The following is a 27294-nucleotide window of genomic DNA, read 5'->3' as shown; positions in this document are numbered from 1 at the left end:
GGCGGTCTGTGCAGGATGTACCAGTCATCTATGCATAGGGGTGGAGTTTCCAATAGCAAAAACCTGGAAACAACCCAAGTGTCCATTAATGGAGGACAGCGTTTCTATATTGTATCTCTTCTATGAAACACTGTGCTAAGGAGGAGGAGATCTCTGATACTGATATTGAAAGAAGATCAAGATACTGGGGGCACCTGGGTGGCTCAGTTGGTTAAGCGTCTGCCTTCGGCTCAGGTCATGATCTCAGGGTCCTGGGATAGAGCCCTGCACCGGTCTCTCTGCTCAGCAGCGAGTTGGCTTCTCTTTCTCCCTCTGTGATCTCTCTCGCTTTCGCTCTCTCTCAAATAAATAAATAAAATCTTAAAAAAAAAATAATAATAAATAAATAAAGAGAGATGATCAAGGTATACTGTTAGGGGGACACCTGGGTGGCTCAGACGGTTAAGCGTCTGTCTTCAGCTCTGGTCATGATCCCAGGAACCGCCCCCCCCCGCCCCCCCGCATTGGACTCCTTGCGGGAAGCCTGCTTCTCCCACTGCCTGCTGCTCCCCCTGCTTGTGCTCTCTCTCTCTGATAAATAAATGAATAAAGTCTTAAGAAAAATGGTATACTGTTAGGATGCAGGCCACAGGAAAGGATGTTTACTGTGATGACATTTGTATTAAAAACAAAACAAAACAAGAGCTTATTCTGTGTAGAATGTGTTTGGATTTGTCCAAATGCATTAGGAAAGTGGTCATTCTGGTTACATCCGGGACAAAGGGGTTTGGGGCTCAGCGGGGAAGAGGGCTGAAAACCTTCTGTTTTTCACCTTCCACCCTCTTTCCAGTTTGAATTTTTTAACCTTGAATAAGAATTACATTGAAAAATAGTTTTAAAATCAAACTGCAGGAGCGCCTGTGTGGCTCAGTCGTTGGGCGTCTGCCTTCAGCTCGGGTCGTGATCCCAGGGTCCTGGGATCGAGCCCCCCATCGGGCTCCCTGCTCCGCTGGAAGCCTGCTTCTCCCTCTCCCACTCCCCCTGCTTGTGTTCCCGCTCTCGCTGTGTCTCTGTCAAATAAATAAGTAAATAAAATCTTTTTAAAAAAGATTTTATTTATTTGAGAGAGAGGAGAATACTTTGAACTTTCTTTCTGAAAGTTTACGTTTTACTAGATATGGTTGTCATAAATATAACCTGCTTTTTACAATGGATTTTCTTGAAAATCAGATTGGTGGTTTTGCGTAGCAACAAATAACACTCCTGAGCCACCCAGCATGGGGAGGTGGGGAGCAGCCTCTGGTGTATCCTCTCCCAGGCAGCTGTGTTGACTTAGCGCACCTGACCTCTCTGAGCCTGAGCTTCTTCATCTGCAGAAGGGAGACAACAGCTGTGCCTGACTTGTACGTTTATTGTGAGGATTAGACAAGAGGACGAGTAAGGATGGTGTTTGTAACAGAGATGGACAAACAGAAAGCTCTCCATACAGGATAGCTGGCTACCAAATTACACTTAGTGAAAGAGATTTGAGAAAACACACAAAAGCACACAGATATGTAGTTTATTTGCAAAAATACAATGATACTGTGCCAAGTTCAAAGTATTTGTTCATGAGCATAGGGATCCTAAGACTTATAGAACAAGATGATATCGCTGTTTTTCTTGAGCATCTACCCTGGGCTAGGTGCCGTTCAGAGAGGCAGGTGCTGAAGGGGGCTCTCTGGGCTGCTCTACCGAGTCCAGAGTCCTTTCCACCGTAGTGCTCCAGGCCCTCGTTCTGTACTGTGGCACTGAACTTTCCCCTTTACTTAGTTCTCAGGACTGCACAAGGACTGCCTCAGTGAAATCATCCCAGGTGCCCTCCCACGATGACTCTGCCTTTTTATCTCCCCCATCTCCAACAGGGCTGCACTTGGAGATTTCCTTCAATCCCACTTTCCTGGCTACCCACCAGATCTGAAATTGTCCTCATGCCCCATCAGAAGAGCTCCTCAATCTCTCTCCAAGCTCCAGGTCCCATTTCTTCCTCCTCTTGGATGTGGTGGGTCCTGCGGAGGGGGGGGGGGGGGGGGGGCGGCGGTGCTTGGGAACACTAGGACTTGGTATCCCAAAATATTCTCACCCACCAGCACATGCCTTGTTGTCTATCCCTTTCTGCCTGGATGCTGGATCCACAGAACTGAGCAAAGCCACACAGCTATTTACCTCCCCAAGGACTAGGGCCAGAGGCAGGGTTGGCAGGGAAGGGATGGAGGAAGGAGTGACATTAGGTTTTGCAGGAGCTGAGTCTTGTGGTGAAAGCTGAACATCCAGCCCCGCAGGAACCTCGATCCAGGAATGTCCCTGCTGGAGGCTCTGGGCAGAGGAGTTAGAATGTTTTGGAACTCTGGAGAAGGGGCCCTGACCGCCCTCCAAGCCTTTCTGATCTCCCCAAAGCCTCTATGAGAAATAGTTAAGGGGCTGGGCCCAATCCCTCAGACAGGTTTGACATCTTTCAGCCTTCCCCTTGCACCTTTTCCAGACGAGGTGAGCTCCCAGCAGAAGACACTTCAGCAGCAGACAAGTTCTCACCCCCAACAGATAAAACCGCAGAGCTCTCTCCAAAACAGACGCTCCAGGGTGAGGCTTGGACAGCACGCTCCAAGCAAGCCCCCCGCTCCCCCGGAATGGATGCTCCGAGGACTCCGCCAGCCCCGGGAATTTGACTGGGCTCTACACAAGCCAGATTTATGGTTACGGATGCCACCGGGGCCGTGGGCGACCCCTCTGTCCCCAGCCCTCCCCCGTTCGGGGTTTGCACACAAGGTCCGCTGCATACTTTTGCGTAATGCAGGGCCGAAAGAAGGAGCGACTACACAAGCCCCGGCTCATCAAATGGCCACACGTTCCGGGCCTACTGCGTGACACGCTCTGTGCTGTGGTCTGCGGGGAAGGCGACATCCGTGCCTGGCCATAAAATGCGAACTAGGGAAACAAACTCGTGGCCTTCCCCAGCGGCCTCTGTCAAAAAGGTCGGCCTTCACACGAAGACCGCAAGTGAGCTCCAGCCGTCCGGTCAGCGGAGCGATCCAACGCTGCTTGCGAACCTTTTCTGGCAAGTCTGGGAACCCCGCACTCGCCACACCCAAGATGGCCACCTCCCCAGGCCTGTTACTCAGTTCCGCTTGCCATTCCCAATATGGCACCACGAGCGCGCCATGGGGGCGGGGCCAAGGGCGGAAGTGGGTGTGGCAGAGACGGGAGCCGAGGGGGCCCGCAGAGTCTAGGCACCGGGCAGCGGGAGCCGCTGGGCCGAGGCGATGATTCCTCCGCAGGAGGCGTCCGCCCGGCGGCGGGAGATCGAGGACAAGCTGAAGCAGGTGAGGCTGGGGATGGGGAGCAGGAGAGGGAAGGGGCCGAGATCCGGGCCGGGGCATCTCCTCAGGGAGGAGGCAGGGCTGGGAGGGAGCTCTCCCTGCGAGGAGACAGGGTTGGGGGCGAGGCCGTGGGGCTGGGACGCGGTGTTAGTTAGCCTCCAGCTTCTTGTGATATGCTCCGCTCCGCTTCCCCCAGGAGGAGGAGACGCTGTCCTTCATCCGAGACAGCCTGGAGAAGAGCGACCAGCTCACCAAAAACATGGTGAGTAACCCCTCAGGTGGGAGGGGCAGACAGGCCTCCAGACTGGAGGAGAGCCCTTTTTACAAAAAGCCAGGGGTTCGGGCCTGGGTCATGATGGTGGTAATGTGTGGGTTTCTCCAGCAGCAGTGTGGGGTGTCTCTTACCTAGCTCCCCCGTTTTCTGCTCCTTCACATACGATGCCGCAGCCCCTGCTGGCGCAGACTTTCAGCTTTCTCTCCAAGGTCTCCATTCTTCGTTCTCTCCTTCTGCAAACATTTAGCGAGACTGATGTATGTGAGCTGGGTAGTGGTCGTGTGTCATCCTCAATTCAGGTGATGATCAGAGGGCAAGGGTGGCCTGAGATTTTGAGATTACTGAGGGCAGAGAGAACTCAGCCTTCACCTCAGAGGGCTTTAGGGGTAGAAGGAGCTTTGAAAGCAGAGCTGGGATCTGGTTCTCGCCCCTCCACTTCTTTTTTTTTTTTTTTTTTTTAAGATTTTATTTATTTATTTGAGAGAAAGAGAGTCAGAGAGAGCGGGGTGACGGGCAGAGGGAGAAGCAAGCTCCCTGCTGAGCAGGGAGCCTGATTCGGGACTCGATCCAGGGACTCCAGGATCATGGCCCGACCCAAAGGCAGATGCCCAACGAACTGAGCCACCCAGGCACCCCCTCCACTTATTTCTATGTGGCTTCTGACAGGTAACACTGAGCTTCAGTCAACTCATCTACTAAAAGAGGCAATGCCAACCTCCCAGCGTGGCTGTGAAGGTCGTAGGAGACAATGCATGGGAATGCATCTTGCATAGTAGCTGGTCTACAACAGGTGCTCAGCAAATAGGAGTTTCCTTCCTTATTTCTAGAGGAGACTGGAAAAGCTCATATTGAGTAGATACAAATTTTGGGTATGTGTTTAGGAACACAATCATAAAGTCCTCATCCTTATTAAATTATTAAATAGAGATTCACCCTTAGAGAGAGAGGTTTTGAAGTACTAGCAATGCATTTGAGGCTACTCTGTATGAAACTACTTCCTCTTCAGTCTAGGAAAGCTTCAGAGAGAAGTGAAATTGAGATTTGGCTTCAGAGGGTGGAAGGGAGTCCCTCCTGGGGTGATTATCTTAGAAGGAGTTCATTTAATGCATGGGTTGCCTCCTGCAAGGCAAACTTCATCCAGTTTATTTGGACCACCTCCTGTGTGCTCTGCACATGGTAGGTGCTGGGGATACGGTGGTGAACACGTACACCCTATCCCTTCCCTCTATTATCTAGAGAATCAGAGGAGGGGTGCCTGGGTGGCTCAGTCAGTGAAGCATCTGCCTTCGGCTCAGGTCATGATCCCAGGGTCCTGGGATCGAGTCCTGCGTTGGGCTCCCTGCTCAGCAGGGAGCCTGCTACTCCCTCTCACACTCCCCCTGCTTATGCTCTCTTTCTCTCTCTGTCAAAATAAATACAATCTTTTTTTTTATAAAAGAAAGAAAACCAGAGGAAAGGCAGCAAATGCCAAAGACCTGGTGGGTGGGTAGAAGCAGTCCTGGGACAAGACTCAGTCCTGAGACTGGGCTGTCCCCCACAGGTGTCTATCCTGTCATCCTTTGAGAGCCGCCTTATGAAGCTGGAGAACTCCATCATCCCTGTGCACAAGCAGACAGAGAATCTGCAGCGACTGCAGGAGAATGTTGAGAAGACTCTCTCCTGCCTGGACCATGTCATCAGCTACTACCATGTGGCCAGTGACACTGAGAAAATCATCAGGGAGGGGTGAGCTAGGGCCAGAGGCTCACATTGCTAATACCTCTTGGGCCAGCAACGCTAAGCTTTAGAAGAGAGGGTTTGAATATACTTGAGCCCGGAGTCCCCTGTATTAATTCTCTTCTCTTCCAAATACCATTCTCTTGGTCCTTCCTCTTCTTCTTCCATCTGCCCAGGCTGATGCAGCTCTTTTCCTTCACAGCCCCACAGGCAGGCTGGAGGAGTACCTGGGGAGCATGGCCAAGATTCAGAAGGCTGTGGAGTACTTCCAGGACAATAGCCCAGACAGCCCAGAGCTCAACAAAGTGGTGAGGGGCCAGTGGGCTACTGTGGGAGGTTTGGGAGACACCAGTCCCTGCCCTGGTCTCATGAGGGACACTGGACCGTTGACAGCCACTCCCCTCTGCTCCTCTCCCCAACCACGCAGCTTCTGCTAGTCACTTGTCTCTACTCTGTTTCTCCAGATCTGTCTATTCCGGGCTTCTCATATGAATGGAATCGTATAATATGTGACCTTTTGTGTCTGCCTTCTTTTACTTCATGTAATGTTTTGAAGGTTCGGGCACATGGTGGTGTGTGTCAGTTCTTCATTCGTGGTATGGCTGAGGAACGTTGAATTGTGTGGATGGACCACATTCGCCACTTGATGGATGCCTCACTTTTTGGCAGTTACAAATAATGTTGCTATGAACCCTCACGTATACTTTTGTGTGTGGACGGATGTTTTCTGTTCTCTTGTATGTTCTGGCTATCTGTTTCTTATTGGGTATATAATTTGCGAATGTTCTCTTTCATCCTGTGGGTTGTCCTTTCACTGTTTTGATGGTGTCATTTGTAGGACAAAAGTTTTTCATTTGACGTAGTTCCATTTATCTATTTTTTTTCTCTTGCAAACCCTTTTCTAACAAGAAGACAGGGTAATGGCCCATTGGGAAAATCATCGGCCAATATTTGTGAAGCATCTGTGTCTTGTAAAACTTTGAGTTTCACCTGTGAACATACAATTTGAGGGAACATGAGGCAAAGACATAAGCAGAGAGGGCTTCCTGGTGTTTCTTCTCTGGGTTAAAGGAAGTGAAGGCAGAGGAGGGGCCAGCTGGATGCTGAAGCAGCCGAACCCTCTCCCTTCCTTCCTCCTGTTGTCCCCGTAGAAGCTGCTGTTCGAGCGCGGAAAGGAGTCGCTGGAGTCCGAGTTCCGCAGCCTGATGACCAGGCACAGCAAGGTCGTGTCCCCTGTGCTCATCCTGGATCTGATCAGCGGTGAGGATGAGCTGGAGGTCCAGGAGGAGGTGCCGCTGGAGCACCTGCCCGAGGGAGTGCTCCAGGACGTGATCCGTATCTCCCGCTGGCTGGTGGAATATGGCCGCAACCAAGGTGAGAGGACCCAGGTGGCAGGGCCACACGGAGTGGGGTCTTCTCCCCGCTTTATTTCTTTAATCCACCTGGATTTTTTTTTTTTTTCATAAAAAGAAGTTTAATAGGAAATGATATACAAGCAATAAATCTATAGCTTATGTGACTGTGCGAACATGTCCACAGCTCCTAAGCTGCACTTTAGGCGGGCCTTGGGCTCAGCAGGAGATTTTTAGGGAGAAAAGAGAGGCCAGTGGACAGCCTCCAGACCCCTGTGCTTCGGCCCATTTTTTACACTGGGGCTCCTTGCAACACCTTGGTTGGGAACTGCTGAAGTGTAGTGTTTCCTTGCCCATTTCATTTTTGGATTCTCCAGTTTTCCAGTATTGATAGAAAGTGCTGCAGGGAGCATACTTGTGTGGATTGCTTTCCTTATATAGGGAGTTCTTTGGGTGTTTTCTCAGAGATGCAGCTATCAGGTAGAAGTGTCCAAACAGATTTGTACCTTTCTGCCATTGGAAGCTCATCTCCAGGTAGGTGGGGCCAGTCCAAAGAGCCATCAACGGTCCTATGGCTCTTTTTTCTTCATTAATTTTATTTATCTTAGCCAGGGCTGTCATGGTCCTTTTAAAAAAAATTTGCATATCATGAATGGCTAAAGATATAGTGTGTTTTCATTCACTGACATTTGTTATCTCTTTGCCTCCTATAAATTGTTCACATCCTTTGACCCCTCACCAAGGTGAATCTCGATGTTAATTTTATTTATTTATTTATTTCTAAAAAGATGTTATTTATTTATTTGAGAGAGAGAGGGTGTGCGCACGGTGGGGAGGGGCAGAGGGAGAGTCTTAAGTAGATTCCCTGCTGAGTGTGGAACCCGACGCGGGGCTTGATCTCACAGCCCATGAGATCATGACCTGAGCTGAAACCAAGAGTTGGACGCTCAAGCAACTGAGCCACCCAGGTGCTTCCTAATTTTATATTTTTTATCTAAAAGAATTTTACTTTCAAAACTTAATTAGCAGTTCTATTGGGGGATATTTTCCCTTTTAAGATGGCTTAATTTGGGACCAGGCTATGTGGGTGGCTGGGAGCCATAGCAGATGCTAGGAACTAGTTAGCAAACTGAAATAGGCTCTACCACTGCTCGGCCCGCTGCATCTAGAGGGGAAAGAGAGGCAGGGACCCAGCTGCCACCACCCCCTCTCTCCTCAGATTTCATGAATGTCTACTATCAGATTCGCTCCAGCCAGCTAGACCGCTCCATCAAGGGCCTGAAGGAACATTTCCGGAAGAGCAGTTCTTCCTCTGGGGTTCCCTACTCCCCTGCTATCCCCAACAAGAGGAAAGACACACCCACCAAGAAGCCCATCAAGAGGCCAGGTGAGCCCCCACTCATGCCCATTAAGCCCCACCCAGAAGGCTGTGTGGGACCTGCATGGCCTTTGGCCGTCCTGGGGTTAGCAGCGTCGGCCCCTTCAGAGCTTATCCTCCCAGTGGCCCCTGACTGTGGGTACAGAGGACAGAAAGCAGGTGTCTCCCCACCTAGCAAGTCCCCATCTATTGAAGCTCCATGCTCCGGGTGAAATGTCCTTGTGTGTCAGCCGCACCCTGGTAAGCCGCTGTCTCGAGCTGCCGAGAGATGCTGTCCTCAGCTGAAGGAGAGGCTAGGATGTTGCAGGGCAAGGGGCTGCCGGGAGCAGCACCTGGGAGAGAAAGCTCAAGAGCCAGGGGCTGCTTCCACCTTAGCCCACACTGCCGAGCTGTGGCTGCAGGGACGTGCCCGGTGTGGCCCATGGGACCCACCCCTCGTGACAGCAGGCTGTGTGTAGAGTGTTTCTCGCCCTTGCCCCTCAGAGAGCACCTGCTCCTGCTCAGGCCTTTAATTGGGGTTTGGAGAAAGGGCAGCATAGAGGCTCCCCTCAGTGGCCCAAGCGAGCAGAGGACTGGTGGCCCCAGCAGGAGGTGTACCGCCTTCTCCCGTCCAGTGCAGATCTCCTGGCCGTCATCTAAAAACCTGCTCCTAACAGAGACTGTGCTGAGCCAGCCTGCTGGGCTGCAGCTGCCGGCACTCGGTCGGTCCGTCCCTGTGCCTCTGTGCGTTGGGCAGGGGCCGTCTCCCTCAGTGAGGCTGTGAGGCTGCCTGCCTTGGCTTGTCTGGGCTCTCTTCTCCATCTCTTCTCTGACAGGCCCACGGCGGGGTGGGCAGACCTGGTCTGCACTGCCCCCAGAGTGTTGGCTGGCCGTGGTGGGGCTCACAGTGGGCCTAGTCTGTTCTTGGCTTATGGGCCCTGGAGGAAGACTCAGGCTGCGAGGATCCCTGTGGTTGCTGCAGAGTTTCAAGATTGTCAGCAGCCAGGGGGTCGGGACTGATGTGGAAAACGAGGGAGCCAGGCCCCTGGGACATCCGCTCCTGGCTTGGAGGAGAGGAGCAGGGAGGCCTCAGTCGGTCAGTAATTTAATACCAATCTCGGCATCTCTGTGGTCACTGGGCACATGATGGGCTTGGCGGCTGCCCGATCGGTGTCCTCGGTCTCCATCCATGCCAGCGTGCCGGCGAGGCTCCTCAAGGCCTGTGTGCGGGTCCATCTGCTGCGGGTTTGCTGTGGGGCAGGAATCTGATTTGCTCATTAGCAGGACCGCTCACTGAATGGGGAGAACACAGGGAGACAGATGCTGTGCCGGGGCCATGAACTTGGTCATTAGTAGCTGATTGTCACGTGGTCCAAACAGAAAGAAAGGAGGCACTCCAGATCTTGTCCCTTCTCCCCCAGCTTTTTTGGGGGGGGCTGCCAGAACCCAGGCAGCCTCACTGTGTTCAGAGACACGGCTGGGGGTAGGGGACACAGGAGTCTCCAGAGAAGATGGACCAGAGTTACGTGTGGGGGCCTCTTTCCCGCTCCTAGTGCATCTTATTAACAAGGCAGCTGGCCTCGTCTGTTTTAAATGCTATTGTATTTCCCACATTTTCTGCCCCGAGGTGTCTCATTCCTACAGAGGTGGCTGACCCCGGAAGCTGTAGGCACTGCGGTTTTGTTTTTGTTGATTTCACTTTTGATACTAACTGTTGTTTTTTTCCTCCATGCCGCGAGCATGCCGCCCCCCCCATCCCGCCACCATCTACCATCCTGCTTCCGTTAACCCCCAACCAAGCTTCTGAGTTTTCTCCGATTGCTTTGGGGGTTCAGGTGACTTTGGTGCACGGGGCCAGGTTGCCTCAGGGTCTCCAAGCCTTCTGTCTTGGGCACCGCTCTCCCAGGAAGCTCAGTCCTATCTCACCAACTCCCGGGCTCTGCTTTCCATCGACCTCCGTGTGTCCACGTCCCAGCACTGAGCATGCCCGGGAGCTCGGCCTCCTAGTGTTTCGGGCCGGGCCATGGGCCTCTCAGCCTCGGGTCCCCAGACTCCGCCAACCTGGCTGTGCCCTCTGGGTGTGAGAGCTTCGTCGCCGGCTCCTCCATCCTGAGCCTGGTCTATGCCGACTTAAATGCCACTCAGTAGTGTTTTTTATTTTTGGCTTCTCCTGATGGCTCTTTGCCCATCTCATCTCCTTCACCCACTGCATTTCCTAAAGAGAACTCAAATCCAGAACCATGAGGGTCAGGAGCAGAATCGGGAGCTCTGTGTGGGGCATGCCCCGTGCCTGTTCCTTCCTGCCCATCTGTAGCGCCTCCGGGGGTCCTGGAAGGGGCCTGCTGGAGAGATGGCATGTGGGCATGCTCACTGTTGGGGGGCTGGGTATGGGGCTCGGGGAGGGGGGCAGGTGGAGGCCTGCTGCTGTTTTCTCTCACTCATTTCCTAGGTCTTCTTGTCTCCTCTCTGTGTGGTTCTGGTGACAGGCACGATCCGTAAGGCTCAGAACCTTCTGAAACAATATTCCCAGCATGGTCTAGATGGGAAAAAGGGGGGCTCTAACCTCATTCCTCTGGAAGGTAATCACCCTGTGTTCTTCTCCTGTTCCCTCCTCCGCCACCATGTGTGCACTCTCGTGGCAGGGCAGAGCCTCCAAGCCCCCAGGAGGGCCACGGGAGAGTCCCTGGGAGGGGGCAGGGGTGGGGACAGCAGGTGCCTGGTGCCGCTCACTCCAGCTGGCACAGGGCAGGTGCCGTGGCCTCGGCCTGGTCCTGTCTGGCTGACGGCAGCTCTGCCCTCCCTGAGGCTTCCTACTCCCTCCCTGTCTCTGTCCTTGTCTCCTATTTGAACTCAGAGAAAGTTCTTTGTTATGGGCAGCCCTTTCACGCTCAGACCAGCAGTGGCAGGACCAAGCTGGCCTAGGCCTCCGGGCCACCCCCACCTCCCCCAGCTTTAGAAAGGGGAGTGTGTGCCACGAGGGGGATGGGCAGCCTGTAGGCCATGTCCCTCCTTGCCTCCTGTCGGAGGAAGGACAGCCCTGCCCTGGTGGACCTGACCTTCCTTTCAAAGAATAACCCTGGGGAACCAAAGGAGGCTGTCTCGTTCACTCAGCAGTGACATTTCTCTAACTGCGAGTCTCCCCAAACATGGTGAGGTGGGTAAAGCCCCTGGGGCCGAGCATGAGACCCTCCGCAGCTGCCAGAAGCTCTCCAGAGCCTTCCTTGGTCGTCCCACAGGCTTTCTCTTGGCCTCGGGCTCAGAGAACCAGCTCTCAAGGACGGTCTTGGGCACTGCAAGTCAGGCTTGAAATGGCTGTTCCCAAGGTGGTCCGTGGCAGAGGAGGGGCTCAGAGCCCTCTCCGGTGCCCCTTCCCCTGCCTACCCCCCATCTCACATCCCCTCCTGGAGATCGAGGGCTTCTTCCCTGTCCCCGAGGGGCAGCCCGCCCAGCCCCTGGATAAACGCTGCTTGTGTCTGTACGGCCGACGTCTCGCTAGGTCACGAGCATGATTTCCGAGTTAAGCACCTGTCCGAGGCCCTGAACGACAAGCACGGGCCGCTGGCTGGTGAGTACCGCAGCCCAGCCCGAGGGCAGCCACCGCTGCCTTGGCCGCCGTCCCCGGAGGGCTCTGCTCTGAGGATGAGCCAGGCCTGTTTGCCTCTCTCTCTCAAGTCTCTCTTTTGGGCACTAGGTCTCCTTGCCTCTCTCCAGATGGGAGTGTATGCCTGGCTCTCGGGGCCTGGGCCAAGGGGAGGAGCTGCCGCTACTTGGAAGGTGGCTCCCTGGAGGGCAGGGAGCCCTGACATCTGACTCCAACAACAGCTCCGAAGCTCTGACTCAGAGCCCGTTCCTTTGCATGTGGGACCAGGTTGCCTATGGGCACTCCCTGCCCCAGCCTCCGCTAGTGGGACCCGGGTCTCCTGGGGCAGCTGACCAGCAGAAGCCCTCCCTTTCTGGGACTCATCGCCCCTTCTCAAAGTTTGACCCCATGCCAGCTAGCCTCCTAGCCACAGCCCACTGCCTTCTTAGACATTCCACGTCTGGCGGGGCTGAGAACTGCCTTCAGTGGCCTGGCATTTTCTCAGATGGGTGACCATGGTGCCTGCCTCTTTGAGGTGGGCACCCACCCGTGGCTGCCCTCTTTCTAGTACAATTCAGAATCCTCAGTCCTGGGGACAGGTACATCATAGCCAGGAAGCCGATTTAGGGCTCTTCCCTCTTCATCCCTTCATCCATCTCCCCACCACCTCTAGTACCTGATGCTCTGGGACATAAACACTGTCTGGCAGAGCTGAAAATGAAGCCAGGACAAAGGCTGGATTCAGCCCTGTTTTTTCTCTTCGAAGCAGTCGGGCCTGCTGGAATGCTCTCAGCTTTCTGCCAGAACAGTCCGCCTGGGCTACAGGCCAGGAGCTGGGGAGACCCATGCCCCCCCAGCAGGGAGAGCGGCTGTCCCCAGACCAGCAGCTCAGGGGCACCACTGTCCCCCCAGGGAGAGACGACACGCTGGACGTGGAGACCGACGCCTACATTCACTGCGTCAGTGCCTTCGTCAGGCTGGCCCAGAGCGAGTACCAGCTGCTGATGGACGTCATCCCTGAGCACCATCAGAAAAAGACCTTTGACTCCCTGATCCAGGTCCTGCCCCGCCCCACCCTGCTCCTGGGCCCCAACCAGATGCCCCCGCAAAAGCTGCGGCTGCAGAAGCTGGAGTTTGGGCCAGACCTCTTGGCCTGTAGCCTTCAACTGTAGCCACTCACCATCTCCACCATGTGTGTGCGGGGGGAGTGGGGGGTGCCGTCCGCTGCTGGGGCATGCTGGCTTCCCCCAGCCCCTCCAGCGGCCCTGACCGTCCCTGGGAGGTAGGTCTCACCGCTCTGCCCCCTCTGTGAGCCGCGTCCTTGCTCTGCTCTCTCAGGACGCGCTGGACGGGCTGATGCTCGAAGGGGAGAACATCGTGTCTGCTGCCCGGAAGGCCATCATCAGGCACGACTTCTCTGCCGTGCTCACCGTCTTCCCCATTCTGCGGCACCTCAAGCAGACCAAGCCTGAGTTTGACCAGGTGCTCCAGGTATGTGGGCGGGAAGGCCCTTGGGGACACGGAGGGGGGTACCGTGCTGCCTGGCCTGGCTTCTCCGCCCTCACACGTCTGCTCCGAAGCTGGATGGAAGCAGCTTCTGCAGGGCCCTGGGTGAGAGGACTCCCTCCCGGGGTGACAGAACAGGAGGGGAGGCAGTGAGGGGCAGGGGAGCGGCTGGTAGGGAGCGGGGTCCGCTCTGCAGCCGTGCGCTTCCTCAGGGGACGGCTGCCAACACCAAGAACAAGCTGCCCAGCCTCATCACCTCCATGGAGACCGTTGGAGCCAAGGCCCTGGAGGACTTTGCCGACAACATCAAGGTACTCTCCCTCTCTCCGGGGCCACCTGCGGCCCTAGGAGCTGTGGGCAGGGCCACCAGGCACCTGCCTGGGGAGCTCCTGCGGAGGGCGGGCCGCCCAGAGGGGCTGCTAGTCTCTTGTCCGTACCCACTTGCCTCCCTTTCTTGCCCAGGGAGCTCCTGAGCCCCTAAGGGGTGACGCTCCTGCCCCATTTTCCTGTCCTGTCTCACTGGCCTGCATGCCTGAGGGGTGCCCTGGCCCCTGTCGCCAGGAGGTGGCACCAGAGCAGACCGCCTGGGGCCCGGGCTGGGGCCAAGGCCTTGGGAGCAGGTTCAGGAACCTGCGCTGTTCTTTCCACAGAATGATCCGGACAAGGAATACAACATGCCCAAGGATGGCACCGTGCATGAGCTCACAAGCAACGTAGGTGCTGCCCCAGGTCGCCTGGGGAGGGGGAGAGGGCCTGGCCTGGCCCAGAGCCGGCATGCTGGTGGCAGGATGGGGGGCAAAGGACTTAGTGTCTCCAGTAGGGCAGGAAGCTTACAACCACTCTTTTCACGGGGCAGACCCCTGGCCCTGCACCCGCCTGGAATGGTCCAAGGGGGTGCATTTGGGAGGAGATGTGACCTTGAGGTCCTGCCCTTGACCTTCTTCCTGGACCTGTTTTTTCCCCACACAGGCCATCCTCTTCCTCCAGCAGCTCCTGGACTTCCAGGAGACGGCAGGGGCCATGCTGGCCTCCCAAGGTACTCGGCACCTGCCAGTGGGGCCCCCTACCCATCCCCCACTCCTCCCACTTGTCTGGAGACATGGGGCGACTGGCCACCTCTGGGAGAGATCCCCTCCTGCCCTGTGGAGTGGGGTTTGACTGTGCCTTTCCTGACCCGACCTCCCTCCCTTCTCGCTCCTTCTACTGTCCTCGCTCTGGAGAGTGGCACTCCCTGGTTCGAAGACGCCCTGCCTGCCTCGCCCCTCCTTCCGCATTTCTCCACCTGCTCTTGTGTCCGCCCGTCCTCCCGATTAGTCTCACACAGCTGACCGTCCCGTGGGCTGGCGTCTCAGGGCCAGCCTGGTGTCTCCCCGCTGACCGCTGCCCTGGCACTGGAGCTGGGGAGGTTGGCGTGGAAGGAGGTTGGCATTTCTGAGCACCGAGACCCAACCCAACTTGTTGGGGCCCCCGGGCCCTCCCCTCCCTCCAGTTTGGGGGCGAGGGAGCGACGAGCAGCCTCTGGCCTGCAGTTCTCCAGATCCCCACTTGGCTGCATGCTCCCTCACCTTCAGGGGTCCAGCCAGGGTGTGGCCTGCCATCTGTGTTCTGGCTGTCGCGGGGAGGGGTCTGCTTGACTCGGGGGACACGGTTTCTAACCTGTGTTTGCACTTTGCGTCTTTCTCCCTTCTTTGTCTCTCCCCCTTTCCCTCTGAGTGCACTGCCTTTCACTCCGTAGTTCTTGGGGACACATACAATATTCCTTTAGACCCCCGAGGTAAGCAGCAGGGCTCTGCAGCCCCATCCTACCCCTCTGAAACCCCATGGGTGAGGTTCCTTGGGGACGGAGGCATCTGGACAGACTCAGGACCTACTGGGGAGTGGGGGTCAGGGGGGACATGGGTCTTTGGGGTGCTCCCAACTCTCTCAGCTCCCTGCAGGGCCACTTTCTGTCCCTGAGCTTATCCAGGCGGCACCCTGAGTGCACCCTCCAGGCTAGCCCAGCACCTGCCTGCCCCCTCCTTCCCCATCCACCGCCGCCGCCTGGCTGCCTGCTTGTTCAGGGGAGCCCGGTAGAGGAGGTTGTGGGAAGTAGGGGAGAAGGGGGAGAGGCCATGGGGAGCCTACTCTAAGACCCTGCTGTTCACAAATGGGATAAGTGGGCCTCGTAGTAGTAGACAGCACCCAGCATGAGTCAGGGCTGGGGGGCAGGGGGTGTCCCACTCCTGTCCCGCCAGCCTTCCTGCTGATCACAGGCCAGCTCATTAACCTTGCCACCCATCACCATAGAGGGGCTTGCCCCGGGTTCCGGGAAGAGGCTGAGGGAGTGCTCCCTGCAGCAGGCAAGGAGCCCAGCAGCCCAGCAGCCCCCACCCCCTGCCCTGAGCGCCTCTGCATCCAGTCCACCTGAGGAGGGCTCAGGGGCCCCTCCCAGGGTTTCCAGAGCTGCTCCCGGGGCTGAGGGGAGGCCACAGGGGGTTCTGGCTGCTGCCACGGCTGCAGTAACAGGCCTTCTCTCCTCCCAGAGACCAGCTCTACTGCCACCAGCTACAGCTCCGAGTTCAGCAAGCGCCTGCTGAGCACGTATATCTGTGAGTGCTGTCTAGCTGGCAGCTCCTGGCGCCCACCTCCCCTGCCTTTTCCTTTCCTCCCTTTGTGCCCTCCTGCTAGTCTTGGTCCAGTCCCGAGCCCCCTCCACGACCTTTGAAATTGTAACCTAACTTCCGGTTTAGGGGCTGAGCGGGGCTGGGCAGAGGGCTCCTGAGGCTTGTGGAGTCTGAAGTTAGGAGGGACAAGGACAAGGGTTGGAGTTGGTTCGAGGGCCATTGACTGGGTCGTTTTGGTCAGACTGCCCGTGCATGTAGCCACACCCTCCCTGTGCAGGTAAGGTCCTGGGCAACCTGCAGCTGAACCTCCTGAGCAAGTCCAAGGTGTATGAGGACCCGGCTCTGAGCGCCATCTTCCTGCACAACAACTACAACTACATCCTCAAGGCCTTGGAGAAGTGAGTGGCTCAGGTGTCTGCGTGCGCGCGGCTCCCACCTGCCCCGGTCCGCCCGCCCACCCTTCCGGGGCCGCCTGTGCCCTCTGCCTGGCCAGGCGGGGAGAGCAGCGCTTTACCCCTTGGAGTCCCAGGACCTGGGGCAGTTTAGGGCAGGCCCCAAGGGTGCTGCTGCGGAGACCAGCAACCTTTGGGCCCCAAGAGCCAGTTCGATCCTCTGCTCCCTCCCTACCCCCCCCTCCCCAGGTCTGAGCTGATCCAGCTGGTGGCCGTGACCCAGAAGACTGCTGAGCGCTCCTACCGGGAGCACATTGAGCAGCAGATCCAGACCTACCAGCGCAGGTGGGCCCCGCCACGCCCTCCCCTCACCCCCAGGCTGTATCCTTCACTCACTCCTCCTGTCTGAGCTGCAGAGTGGGGTCAGTAATGGGGAAGTGCTCCCCTGTGGACCTGGCCCTCCACTTGCTGTTTAACCACACCCACAGGGTGGAGAGGGACCACCCGCCCCTAGCACCACCTGCTCCCTGGGGGCTGCTCTGGCCAGCATTTCCAGAGGGTGCGGTGCCTAGGGTGCGGGCGAAGAAGAATGGGAAGGCTGCCTGACAGAGGTGTGGGGACGTGAGGCCAAGCGAAGAGCAAGGTTGCAAGAGTACTTGAACTTGCTGAACCTCACTCTGCCGTGCTCCCACTGCTCCTCATCCTCGTTTCTCCTTGGTTTGTGTGTCTCCCTTTGTGTATGTCTCCTGGGAGTGGTCTCCCTCCTCCTTGCTTTGTCTGTCCTCTGCTCCCTCCTTTCTTTCTCATCTGCTTCTTGGTATTTACTCTCCAGGAGATCGATGTGAAGTGTAGCTGCTAGTATTTGTTCAATTTATTGAATTCTGTTTCCTGTTCTTAATTTTAAAAGCCAGCAGCTTGAACATTTTATTTTCCCAAGGAAAAATCTCAGCTATGCTCTGCTTAGTTGTGACCCAAATCCATTGCCGACCTCCCCCTCCCCTAGTAGATCAAGAGATTTAAAAAACAAAACAAACCAGCCCCTGGGAAGCAGTCCCTCCTCTACCTTCTGCCTCTCTCCCCACCTGGCAGCTGGTTAAAGGTGACTGACTACATCGCTGAGAAGAATCTACCTGTATTCCAACCAGGAGTCAAGGTGGGTGAAAGGCCTGGTCTGGGAAGGGTGTCTAGCAGATGTGATACTTTTTGTCACATTTCTGGGGGAAAATGGACAAGCATCCCACTGGGATGAGCGAAGGATGCCTGTGGCCACAGGGCAGCAGGAGAAAGGGCTGGGCTCAGGTGTTTGGGGAGGAGCCAGTGGCCGGGCAGTTCTGCTCTGAGGAACACTTTCTCGGCCTTCTCCCACCACCCCCAGCTCAGGGACAAGGAGCGGCAGATGATCAAGGAGCGGTTCAAGGTGAGTTGGGGTCCCCTCTCCTCCACTGCTCCTTGCTGCTGTTACAGGGACATGGGCCCAGAGTCTTTGTCTTTGGGTCACTTCTTTTTCCACCTTTTTTGGCGGCCAGGGTTTCAATGATGGCCTTGAAGAATTGTGCAAGATCCAGAAGGCCTGGGCTATTCCTGACATGGAACAGAGAGACAAGATTCGCCAAGCTCAGAAGAACATTGTCAGGGAGACCTACGGGGCCTTTCTGCACAGGTGAGCACTCTGTCTCCACCTCCCCAGCCCTGTGCCCCCCACTTCCCCTGCTGGGTCTCTGCTCTGCTCTTCAAGAAAACCCAGAGGGTCGTGTACATGTGGGTGGCAGACCTGTGCCCTGGGCTCTGCTGTGGGGCCGGACCGGGACATGACTCAGGGGCACCCTGTCAGGAGTGTCTGAGGCTGAGGTGGAGCTGGGGGGCCGCCAGCCTGCCCCTGACCTCAGCACCTGGTCAGGTATGGCAGCGTACCCTTCACCAAGAACCCGGAGAAGTACATCAAGTACCGCGTGGAACAGGTGGGCGACATGATCGATCGCCTCTTTGACACGTCTGCCTGAGCCTGCTGCTGTCCCTGCCTGGTTCTGCCAGATCAGCCATATTATTGGACAGATAAATCAGTGTTAACTTGCCTCTGGGCCTGGTGAGTTTGACATCCTTTGGGACAGGGACCTTTTTCCACCCCTTCTCCCAGAGCCCAGAGCCCTGTCCCCGAGCCCTTGAGTCCTGGTCTGCATTTCTTCCTGGAGCTCCCCCAGACCCGCACTGTACCAGAATACCGGGGTTCCTTCCCACCTTAGGTCTCATGAGCCTGAGCCTGCTTGGGCCACGTAATGGGTTCCAGACAGGAAAGGACAGAGAGGAAAGACAAAGGGCTTGTGCCCTCAGCTCCCTCATGTGTACAAGAGCGGGAGGGTAAACAGCCCACCTCCGGCCCGGTTCAGAGCTGGGGGTGGAGAAAGCCCCCTCTAGCCCAGAAACGTGGGCAGGGCCCAGAGGGGCAGGCCACAGTACAGCCAGAGGGCATGGAGAAAAAGCAAGCAGGATTGACCCGCTCATGGATAGTGTGGAAAATGTATTCCCTATCACCCACGGTCCTGAAAATCGGGGGTGTTCTACCTCCCAGGCATCCCCTACATGGCTGGAGCAGGAGTGCCCTCTCCCCGCGCCCTCTGGGGTCCAGCACTCTGCAAAAGGAGTTCTGAGAAGCTCTGGCCACCCTGTGTGGCCTGACCCAGGCTTCTGTCTCCTGGGGCCCAGTGCTCCCGGGCCTGAGGCCGAGCAGCAGTAGTCGCAGAAATGGGGACCAGATGACTGGTGCACAGTGGTGGTGACAAGTTCAGGAGCACAGTGGGGGTTGGGTGCAAAGTGGCAGCCCCACCTACTTAGGACAAGAACGAATAGCTGAGCTCAGCGAAGACAGACCCTTGAGGCGCAGGCGCAAGGCACCAGGGTGATGGGTTTATTTCATGCTCTGCTTGCCTGCTATAAGAAGGGAGAACTCAGAGTGGCCTAGGATTCTCTGGGCTTAGGGAAGAGAGTCGTCCTCCCTCCTCCTCTCTGCAGAGACCCTGTCATGGCCCTCCCTCTGCAGCCCCGGGCCCGGCCCTGTCACAGCCTGGGCTGCCCGCCGTGGGGTTTGGCCTTGCCAGGGCCTGGGTCAGACTTGCATGTTGCCCACATCCAGAGTCCAATGAAGAAGAATTGGCTACACACTACCCCCACCACATACACCAGGAAGAAAATGTGGTCAGCAGCCTCAGCCCAGCTCCTTCTTGACCCCTTCACTCCGGGAGCTTCTGGTGGGGGAGGAGGCAGGCAGTGTTTCAGGGCTCACCCAGCATGTTGGCCCAGAGTGGCAGGGGGGGCGAGCCCCGGGGGCTGTGAGCCTGTATCTCTCCTTCCCTTAGATTTACAACCCGTGAATGTTGGGGTCTGGCCCACTCCAGGCCATCTTGAGCGAAGAACCACCCTTATATAGAGGCTCTGAGAGGCATAGTGTTATCTCGGGGAGTTTGAAGTCACCTGGGCCCTTAGGGAAGCTACCCTTGCTCTCTGCTCCATACCTGCGTCTTCCAAGGACAGACATGGTGGAGCCCAGGGGCAGTGGAGCCGGCCGACGGAATGCATGGAGCCCCTAACCAGCCTGGTGACCCTCAGCCCTACATGGGCAGCCCTATCAGACCTGCTCCTGGCCTTATTCCTCCCTCTACCCCGGCTCCAGGAAGGGGCCCCTGCCCACCTTCAGGATGTGGCCCTGGGTCCCCAGGATCCTGCTCCTCCCCTCTCGGGGCTGGGCTGGGGCTGCTCTCGGCGCTGAGGTTGCCCCAGGCCGGCAGCGCGGCCAGCAGCACGGTCTCCATGGTGCTGACGGACAGCAAGAGCAGCAGCCCCGTGAAGTAGTAAACTGGGGGCGGGAGGGGGTGGGGAGGTCAGGGCCAGGTCTGAGCAGAGCACCCCCCCCCCGGGGGCCAGGTGAGGGGCGCAGGACTTACTGAGCAGCGGGTTGCAGGAGGAGGAGCTGGGCAGGGCCTGCACCAGGGAAGAGTGGAAGACAAAGTAGCCCAGCAGCAGGGTCACCTTGTAGGCCATGCGTTCGGTGGCCCTGAGGGGCAGCAGCCCCCCGCACATGTCAGCCAGCAGCAGCGCCTCCCCAGGTACCAGCAGAGCTATGATGGCCTTCAGCGCTGTGTTCTGCAGGCGCAACTGGAAAGAAAGTCGGGGCTTTGTGGGGGGGTGCGTGGGGGGCTGGGCAGCTGAAAGGTGGCACCATGGCCTCTGACCACAAGTTTCACGCCCCCATCAGCCCTTGTCAGCCACGTTCCAACTCACCGTCACCTGGAAGCAGGGCACCAGCTGCTGGGGTGGGACTTGGGTCTTCAAATCCCGAACTACGTATTCCCTCTTGACACTCACGATCTCGTTCACTGCGCGGGCCCGGAACTCCAGCTCTAGCACTGGAAGGGGGGCAGGGGAGAGTGGGGAAGTAGGAAGGAGGTGCCCCTGGCCCTGACTCTCTCAGGAGTATGCGGCAGGGACAAGCCGGCATCCAGGGCTGATGGAGACTTCTGATGGTGGCTGGGGGCAGACTGGGAGGTGAATGCGCTCCGTGCACGGGCTGGGCAACACCCCATGTTCTCTCCAGCCAGGGGAAGGGCCTTCTCAGATTCAGAGGTGAATTTTCATTGTAAAACTAAATGCACTTGGCCCCACTTCTTGGAGGGGGACGTGGTCTGGATTCATCACCCAGGATATCCTCTCACACCTGCAATATTAGCCTCAGGGCGGGCAGCAGCTTTAGTATTTCCCAGGGGGGAGGGGTGTGAGGCAAGGGTGGGGGTTCTGGGGCAAGCTGGACATCACCCGTGGGTCTGTGGGGTATTTACTGGGTGGCTGCAGCAACTTTGGCCTCTAGGCTTGACAAAAGCAGCCCAGACACTGCAGTTTGGACCTGGCTGTTGAGGGCAGCTGCAGGGGGCGGGGGGGGGGGGGGAGGGCGGAGCGGCACGGAGTGGGGGATATTTAGGAGGTGCACATGAGAAGCAGGCTCTGCTCTAGGATCTCTTCAGCTCCCCTAAGCCTGGGGTGGACTGGTGTGAACAGACTGGCTGCCCCCGTGTCAGATGTCCGCTGACATGGCTCCAGAGGCTCCCCCTCCCCGACCCCACCCCCCACCCCCCAGCTCCTGTCCAGTCAGCACCAGTGTTGCTGAGAGCATAGAAGCTGAGGCTGCAGTCGCTCTGGTCCCTGGGGAAGTGGAGGAGCTCAAAGTCACAGTTGGTCTCCGTGGTGAGGGCCAGGTACAGGTCGACGTGGCCGTCGGGGTCCACTCGGGCCCGCGGGCTCTGGTCCTGCCAGTCCACCCAGAGCCTGTTGGTGGAGGAAGACAGCACAGCAGGAGGCTCGGCCGCTTCTCAGAAGGGGGAGGTGGGGGAGACCCCAGCCTAGCCCGGCTGCCCTCTCCTGCCATCCCGGTTCCAGAAGGGTGAGGGGGACACGAGGCAGTAGGATGTGCCTGTGGTCTGGCAGGGCCACCGGGGAGGGGGACAGTCACTAAGGAGGGCCTCCTGGCACAAGAACTCTCGCCTCACTTACGCCTCCTGAATAGTGAGTCCCGGAGTCCAGAGTGAGTCCCAGGGCAGTGTGACTGCATGCTGCGGGTGGACACTTGTGTTCCAGGCCAGACGAGTGTCCAGCCAGGACTGGCAACAAAAAGAAGCCACTAAGCCTACCGCTCCCATATATATGCAAGCCACTTGGCTTGGCAGTTTCACGAAGACCGGTACTTCTGAGCTGGATGAAGAGAAGTTTCTCCCATCCCCCCTTTCCCGCCCCCGGGCTCTCACCAGCTGAAGCAGCAGCATGGAGGACAGTGTGTACCGCAGGATGTCCTGAGGAAGGGGGCAGTGTGTCACCCGGGGGTGGGCGCTACGGGACAAAAGGCAGGAGCCCCCACCACTGGCTGGGGCTGTCTTGGCCCATCCCCGGCTCAGCACCTGGGCCCTATTCCCTCCGTGGCTGGAGAACACTTAACCACGTTAAATACATTGGACACAAACACCTGGACATCCACGAGCAGGGGTGCGCTCCCATTGTTCGGAATCTGGATGGTTTCCTGAACCACCTGGGGCCAGTTGAAGTCCAAGAAGGATGGCCAGGCTGAAGGATGGAGGTCAAGGTCATTTGGGTGGGTGCCCTGGGGTCCAAATCCTAAAGCCTAACGACTTTACACTCTCCACCTACCAACTGTTGGCAAGCGAAATCCACGCCCCTGGACCAAGGGCCCGGTGGTGCCGAGCCTGAGGAAGGCCAAATGGAGCAGCAGGGGCTGCAGGGCCATCATCAGGGGCTGCATGGAAGGCTGGATGGAGCAGCAGAGCCTAAACTGCAACCTCAGTTTCAGTTGCTTCTCTGGGGGACTGGGCAGTTAGAGGCAGGTGCTCTGTGCAAGGGCTCTGGGGCCTTAGAGCTGGCATCCCACCCCAGGGTTCTGCAAACACCTGAAGACAAAGCACAGGACCCAGCCCCGCCCACCCTGCACCTGTCTAGGCTTCCCTGTCCCGCTCCATTTCCACCACCTGGAAGTTGCCCCATTCAAAGACTGCCAAGCGGACCAGGTAAGCACACGTCCCCTCCCCCCCCCGCCCCAATACACACACCTTTCCCCAACTCCATCCTTCCGATCTGGGCAGATGCCATAGGCCTTCCTGTGTTTCTGCAGCGGGTGCTTGCCCGGTTAAGTACTCAAGCCCTTGCCAAAGTGCTCTGCACTCAACATCGTGAGATCCATAAGCCCTTGAGAGTTTTCCTGCATCTCTTCAAACACTGAACTGATTCCATGTAAAAAGCCTGGAAAGGGTCAAGAACTCCAGGAGTTGGGCAAACCCGGGGCAGGGTAGAGGCTAGCTCATGAGCAGAGCTGTAGCATTCCTGCTCCAATACCAGATTCTCAGCCTGCTCCAGCCCAGCGGTGCCTTAGAGCTGCTCCTGGGTGCCCTGGAGGAGGACTGGTGGGGGTGAGGGGCGCCTTTCCTAGCCCAGCAGAAATGGAGACCTGACCCCAGACAGCTGTAGTGAGGGAAGGAAACCCCAAGGCTAAAAGTGGGTGGGCACGGATTGGTCTGCAGACACTTAGAAGGGGCCCCAGAGAGCTGGGAGCGGGGAGGGACCCGCCACTCGCTGGCGCGCGAACGTTACTAGGAACACACGTGGTGTCTGCGCCTGGCCATCGACCCACTTATCGAGTGGGCTTAAACGCTCCGCCTGCCTTTGTCGCAGGGATAGGTGGCTACTGGTTTGCTGATCTATATATACCCGGTGCCTCTGGATGGCCACCTGCAGGGAACCTTGGTCGTCCTGCTCTTCCCCATCTCAGGGATTTCCAGGGGAACTTTAACTTGGCTGCCTTCGGTGTGGGCCACCCTCTTTCCCTGTGGATCAGCAAAGCACCTTGCACCCATCCACCCAGAGGCTTCAGACCACGGAACTTCCTAACCATGAGATATGCCGAGACACAGCGCGTGATTGCGCGTGAAAAGGTTTGGTATTTTATTAACAGATGAAATTCCCTCCCCGATCCCCCGACCTCTGACTCCAATCCTTTAACACCAAAAGCATACTCGCTAAGTGTCCTCAGGTCGCATTAACTGTCGGGATGCCACTGGGGGCATTTTGGTCCCGCCAGGACGGGCCGGGTACCAGGCTCAAGGCCGGGCTGCCGAGTGTCGCCAGCACAGGAGCAGAGGTCCCGGCCGCCTCGCTCACGTGCGTCACGTCGGTGGACTCGCGCTCCAGCACGCTGCTGCCGCGGGTGCCCGGCGCCGAGATGCACACGCGGCCTGAGGCTCTACGTGGGGCACGGCGTAGCAGACCCGCGCAGATCTTGCGGAAGCCCTTGCGGAAGTGCTTAGAGACCAGCGCGTAGACGATGGGGTTGACACAGGAGTTGGCGTAGGAGACCAGGTGCGAGAGGATGCGCAGCGCGTAGGTGGCGGGCGTCAGCGGGAAGCGGCCGAACCACACGCAGAGGATAAGCGCGTGGTGAGGCATCCAACAGAGGCAGAAGAGCGCAGCCACGATGATGATCATGCGCGTCACCTTGCGCTTGGCGCGCCGGGCGCTGGAGCCGGCGGCCACCGGGTCAACGGTGCGCCAGAGGTGGAGCAGGGTGCGCGCGTAGGTCAGGCCGAGCACCAGCATGGGCAGCAGGTAGCTGAAGACAAAGGTGCAGAGGTCCATGGCGCGGCGACGAGGCGCGCTCCACGCCGGGTGGCACACAGTCAGGTTGGCCAACTGCGACTGGCGGTAGTAACTCAGGTAGGGTCCGGAGAAGAGCAGCGACAGCCCCCAGATGAGCCCGATGGCAGCCAGCGCGTTGCGAGGCGTGCGCAGCTCGCGGGAGCGCAGCGGGTAGCGGATGGCCAGGTACCTGTGGGTCAGGCCAGGAAGGGAGACGGGTGAACAGGTGGATTCGCGGGGGTAGGGCCAGACCCTTACACCTCGAACCCCTCACCCTCTCTCGAGGAAGGTCCCTAGCACACGGTGGCACCGCACTCGCCGGGAGCAGCCCAGACATTCTCAGCTGCTTTGAGATGTGGGGCGGGACCGCAGCAGGAAAGGCGCGCGTGCAGGCCACTCATCTGCTCTTCCCGGGACTATGGCCACAGTCACACTCCACCCGGGAAGGCACCCCAAGGCTGAACCGGCTTTGGGGCTCCGGGAGGCTGTGATTACCCACCAGTGACGGTGCCGGAGAGGTAGGACCCAGGCGCCTTGAGGCCCTAGCAGACAGCCTAGAGACACCGGAAGGTCCCGCGAGGGAATTCCTTAGAGAAGCCGACGCTCTATGGGTCTCACCAGCGCTCTTGGACACCAAACACTCCCGGCTCAGTGGAACTGGGAGGTACATGGGGGAGGTGGCCTCATCTCGCTGCCTGTCCAGGGAAGGTCAGGAGGATGTGGGGGTAGAGGGGGCAGGGGAGATACTGGAGTCGGACCCAGATTTCCTGCCCAGGAATCATCCAGGTGTCCTTCCAAGCTCCAGCGGGGAGGATAGAGGAGACCCTCCGGCGTTCTCCTCTCTCTGGGCCTGGAGGTGGGGGGTGAGGGGCGGGGGTTGGGTCTAGGGACCCTCGGGCGTGTTCGCTTGAACTCTGGCCTGGGCCCTTGCTTAGGACCCAAATTCCGCAGTCCGGGCCGGAGTCGACTGCGCCGAGCAAACCGTGGCTTCGAGGCTAGCGAGGTGGAGGCGCCTACGTTTGACGCCAGGAGACAGACCGTTGGCTCCACGCACACGATTACTGGATGGGGAGACTCTGAACAAGTCACTTCCGAACTCAATCTCATCTGTAAATTGGGCACAGTATTCCCTCCCGTCCCAGCTTCACAGAAGCACTGAGCTCAAGCGAGAGGAAGCACGCAAAAACGCAGCGGGCTCGGAAACGCCGCGCTTCGCCAGGCGCCGGCGGCGCTGGAGAGCCGAGGTCTGTAGCGTGGAGCCGCGAGGACGCACCTAACGGAGGGACACCGCTCTCCCCTCTTCTTATTCCCCCGTCCTTCTCCACTCCAGCTTGCCTTTCACTCTCTCCCGGTCCCTTTGCCTTCTTAGTGTCCTTTTCTACTCTCCGCGCGCCCCTCCTCGAGCCTGGCGTCCCGCTCTCTTCTTCAGCCCCCACCTGGGTGCCTGACCCCCGGGGCCGCCGGCGCTCTCCCTCACCTGTCCAGGGAGACGGCGGCCAGCGTGAAGCTGCTGGCGTACATGGTGAGGAAGATGAGGAAGTGCACGGCCTTGCAGAGCAGCGAGCCGAACACCCAGCCGTCCAGGGTGTAGATGGTGGCCTGGAAGGGCACGCAGCACACGATGAAACACAGGTCGGCCACGCCCAGGTTGAGGATGAACAAATTGGTGGTGCTGACCGCCTGGCCGCCGCGCAGCAGCACGGCCAGCACCAGCGCGTTGCCCACGGTGCCCACCAAGAAGATGAGCGCGAACAGCATGGGCACGATAACGGCCTCGGGCTGCCAGCTGTCCCCGCCGCCCGCCTCACTCGCGTCCTCGGCCCCGGGGCCACCCGAGCCATTCATGGCGCCCCCCGAACCCGAGGCTGCCCGGGCTCCCGCCGCCGTCTGGGTTCTGGCGAGCGCGCAGCTCCCGCGGCTCCAGCCGCGGCAGCGCCCAGCGCGAGTCGCGGGAGCTGCGGGCGGAGCGAGTCTCGCCTGGCTGGGGCGGGAGGTGGGGGTGCGCCGGGGTCAGGGGGAGGAGCGAGCAGCCGGAGGGGTGGGGTGGGCCCCGCGGCCGGCGGCCGCGCGGGGGGCAGGGCTGTGGGGTGGCCCACCCCGGGGACAGGGGCCGCGCCTGGTGCCCGCTCCCCCGCCCGCCGGCGTCGTCGACGCGCTCCAGCACCCGGAGCTGGTCTGTGCCGCGCTGTGCGGCGAACGCGGGAGTGGTGGAGGGACCGACCCCTGGGGCCTGAGTGTGCGCCGCCGAGCCCGGAGCGCCCGCCTGGGACCACGCACACCTCTCCCGCAGCCTGGCCGGCGCGCCGGGCCTCCCGGAGCTGGCTTGGGGGGCGTCCTCGGAAGATTCCCGCGCGGCCCCTAAGGGGTGGCGGGGAGGTGACAAGGGGTGGAGGTGGACGGAGGGGCCGCGGCTTTCCTCATCTGGCGAGGTGGACGGCACTGCCGCGTGCTGCGCGCCTCTTCTGTGTGCCAGTCGCTGTCCTTGGCGTTGGGCCTCCGTTCCTTCAGTACTGTGGGATCATAGTACTTTCGGGGGGGGGGGGGGCTCTAGTGAGCATGGAATGAGATGTGTGGCCTGAAGCCAGTTAATTGAATCTCAGTGATTCAGATTCCTGTCTCCTCGCCCTAGTCCGATATCCAAAAAGGGAAAACATTAAGGAAATAGCAGAGTCCCAGGAGCATTTTCCTGCATGGCCAGGAGGGTGTCTAGGTTGCAATAAAACTTAAATAATTGTTTCTAATTTTGACAAATTAAGCATCAAGCGCCTGTAACTCGGAATCGTTGCTGTTTCTATAGAATGACCCACATCCCCGCTCCCGGTTCACTGGTTCTGAAAATCACCACCTTCTGCCACTGTAGCTTGATCTCTGCTTCACCTTTCCCTGCCCTGTTCATTGGGTCCCAGTGTGGAACATTCTTGTTCCTCTCCACTCCCCACCCCCCATCCCAGGATTTCAGCCCTGCAGCCCTACTCTTATTCCTTTGGTCAGGGAAACCTTA

At 58.2% G+C, this 27294-nt stretch overlaps 3 protein-coding genes across 11 annotated transcripts; 1 reads left to right on the top strand and 2 right to left on the bottom strand.

Annotated features, from left to right (window-relative positions):
- The first annotated feature begins 3182 nt into the window (after positions 1-3182).
- Positions 3183-18187, top strand: EXOC7 (exocyst complex component 7). 9 transcript variants are annotated; one of them, XM_045888416.3, is made up of 21 exons: positions 3183-3338; positions 3532-3597; positions 5150-5334; positions 5528-5633; positions 6477-6699; positions 7897-8064; positions 10521-10613; positions 11531-11599; positions 12527-12672; positions 12953-13105; positions 13333-13431; positions 13771-13833; positions 14090-14156; positions 14856-14894; positions 15643-15708; positions 16001-16121; positions 16365-16460; positions 17205-17268; positions 17491-17532; positions 17642-17775; positions 18013-18187. In XM_045888416.3, exons 1-21 carry the CDS (start codon positions 3279-3281, stop codon positions 18113-18115), a joined length of 2163 nt encoding a protein of 720 aa, XP_045744372.1. In that variant the 5' UTR covers positions 3183-3278; the 3' UTR covers positions 18116-18187. The 9 variants fall into 9 exon arrangements, with proteins under 9 accessions (XP_045744372.1, XP_064439558.1, XP_045744375.1 ...); XM_064583488.1 differs by lacking the exon at positions 10521-10613; XM_045888419.3 differs by lacking the exon at positions 11531-11599.
- Positions 18188-19166: 979 nt separating this feature from the next.
- ZACN (zinc activated ion channel) lies at positions 19167-22410 on the bottom strand. The gene is made up of 9 exons (XM_045888006.3): positions 22299-22410; positions 22090-22214; positions 21902-21946; positions 21651-21757; positions 21256-21425; positions 20388-20512; positions 20051-20261; positions 19798-19962; positions 19167-19354 (listed from the first exon to the last, which is right to left on the bottom strand). Exons 1-9 carry the CDS (start codon positions 22408-22410, stop codon positions 19167-19169), a joined length of 1248 nt encoding a protein of 415 aa, XP_045743962.2.
- A 1061-nt stretch (positions 22411-23471) lies between these two features.
- Positions 23472-26274, bottom strand: GALR2 (galanin receptor 2). The gene is made up of 2 exons (XM_045890174.3): positions 25771-26274; positions 23472-24483 (listed from the first exon to the last, which is right to left on the bottom strand). Exons 1-2 carry the CDS (start codon positions 26136-26138, stop codon positions 23688-23690), a joined length of 1164 nt encoding a protein of 387 aa, XP_045746130.1. The 5' UTR covers positions 26139-26274; the 3' UTR covers positions 23472-23687.
- Positions 26275-27294: the final 1020 nt, after the last annotated feature.

The sequence above is a fragment of the Mirounga angustirostris genome, unplaced genomic scaffold, assembly GCF_029215605.1.
Source record: "Mirounga angustirostris isolate CCGP_5_RB_7025 unplaced genomic scaffold, mMirAng1.0.hap1 SCAF_17, whole genome shotgun sequence".
Lineage (NCBI taxonomy): Eukaryota > Metazoa > Chordata > Mammalia > Carnivora > Phocidae > Mirounga > Mirounga angustirostris.
Note: the sequence above shows the minus strand (reverse complement) of the source record. Positions and strands in the feature narration are given on the sequence as shown.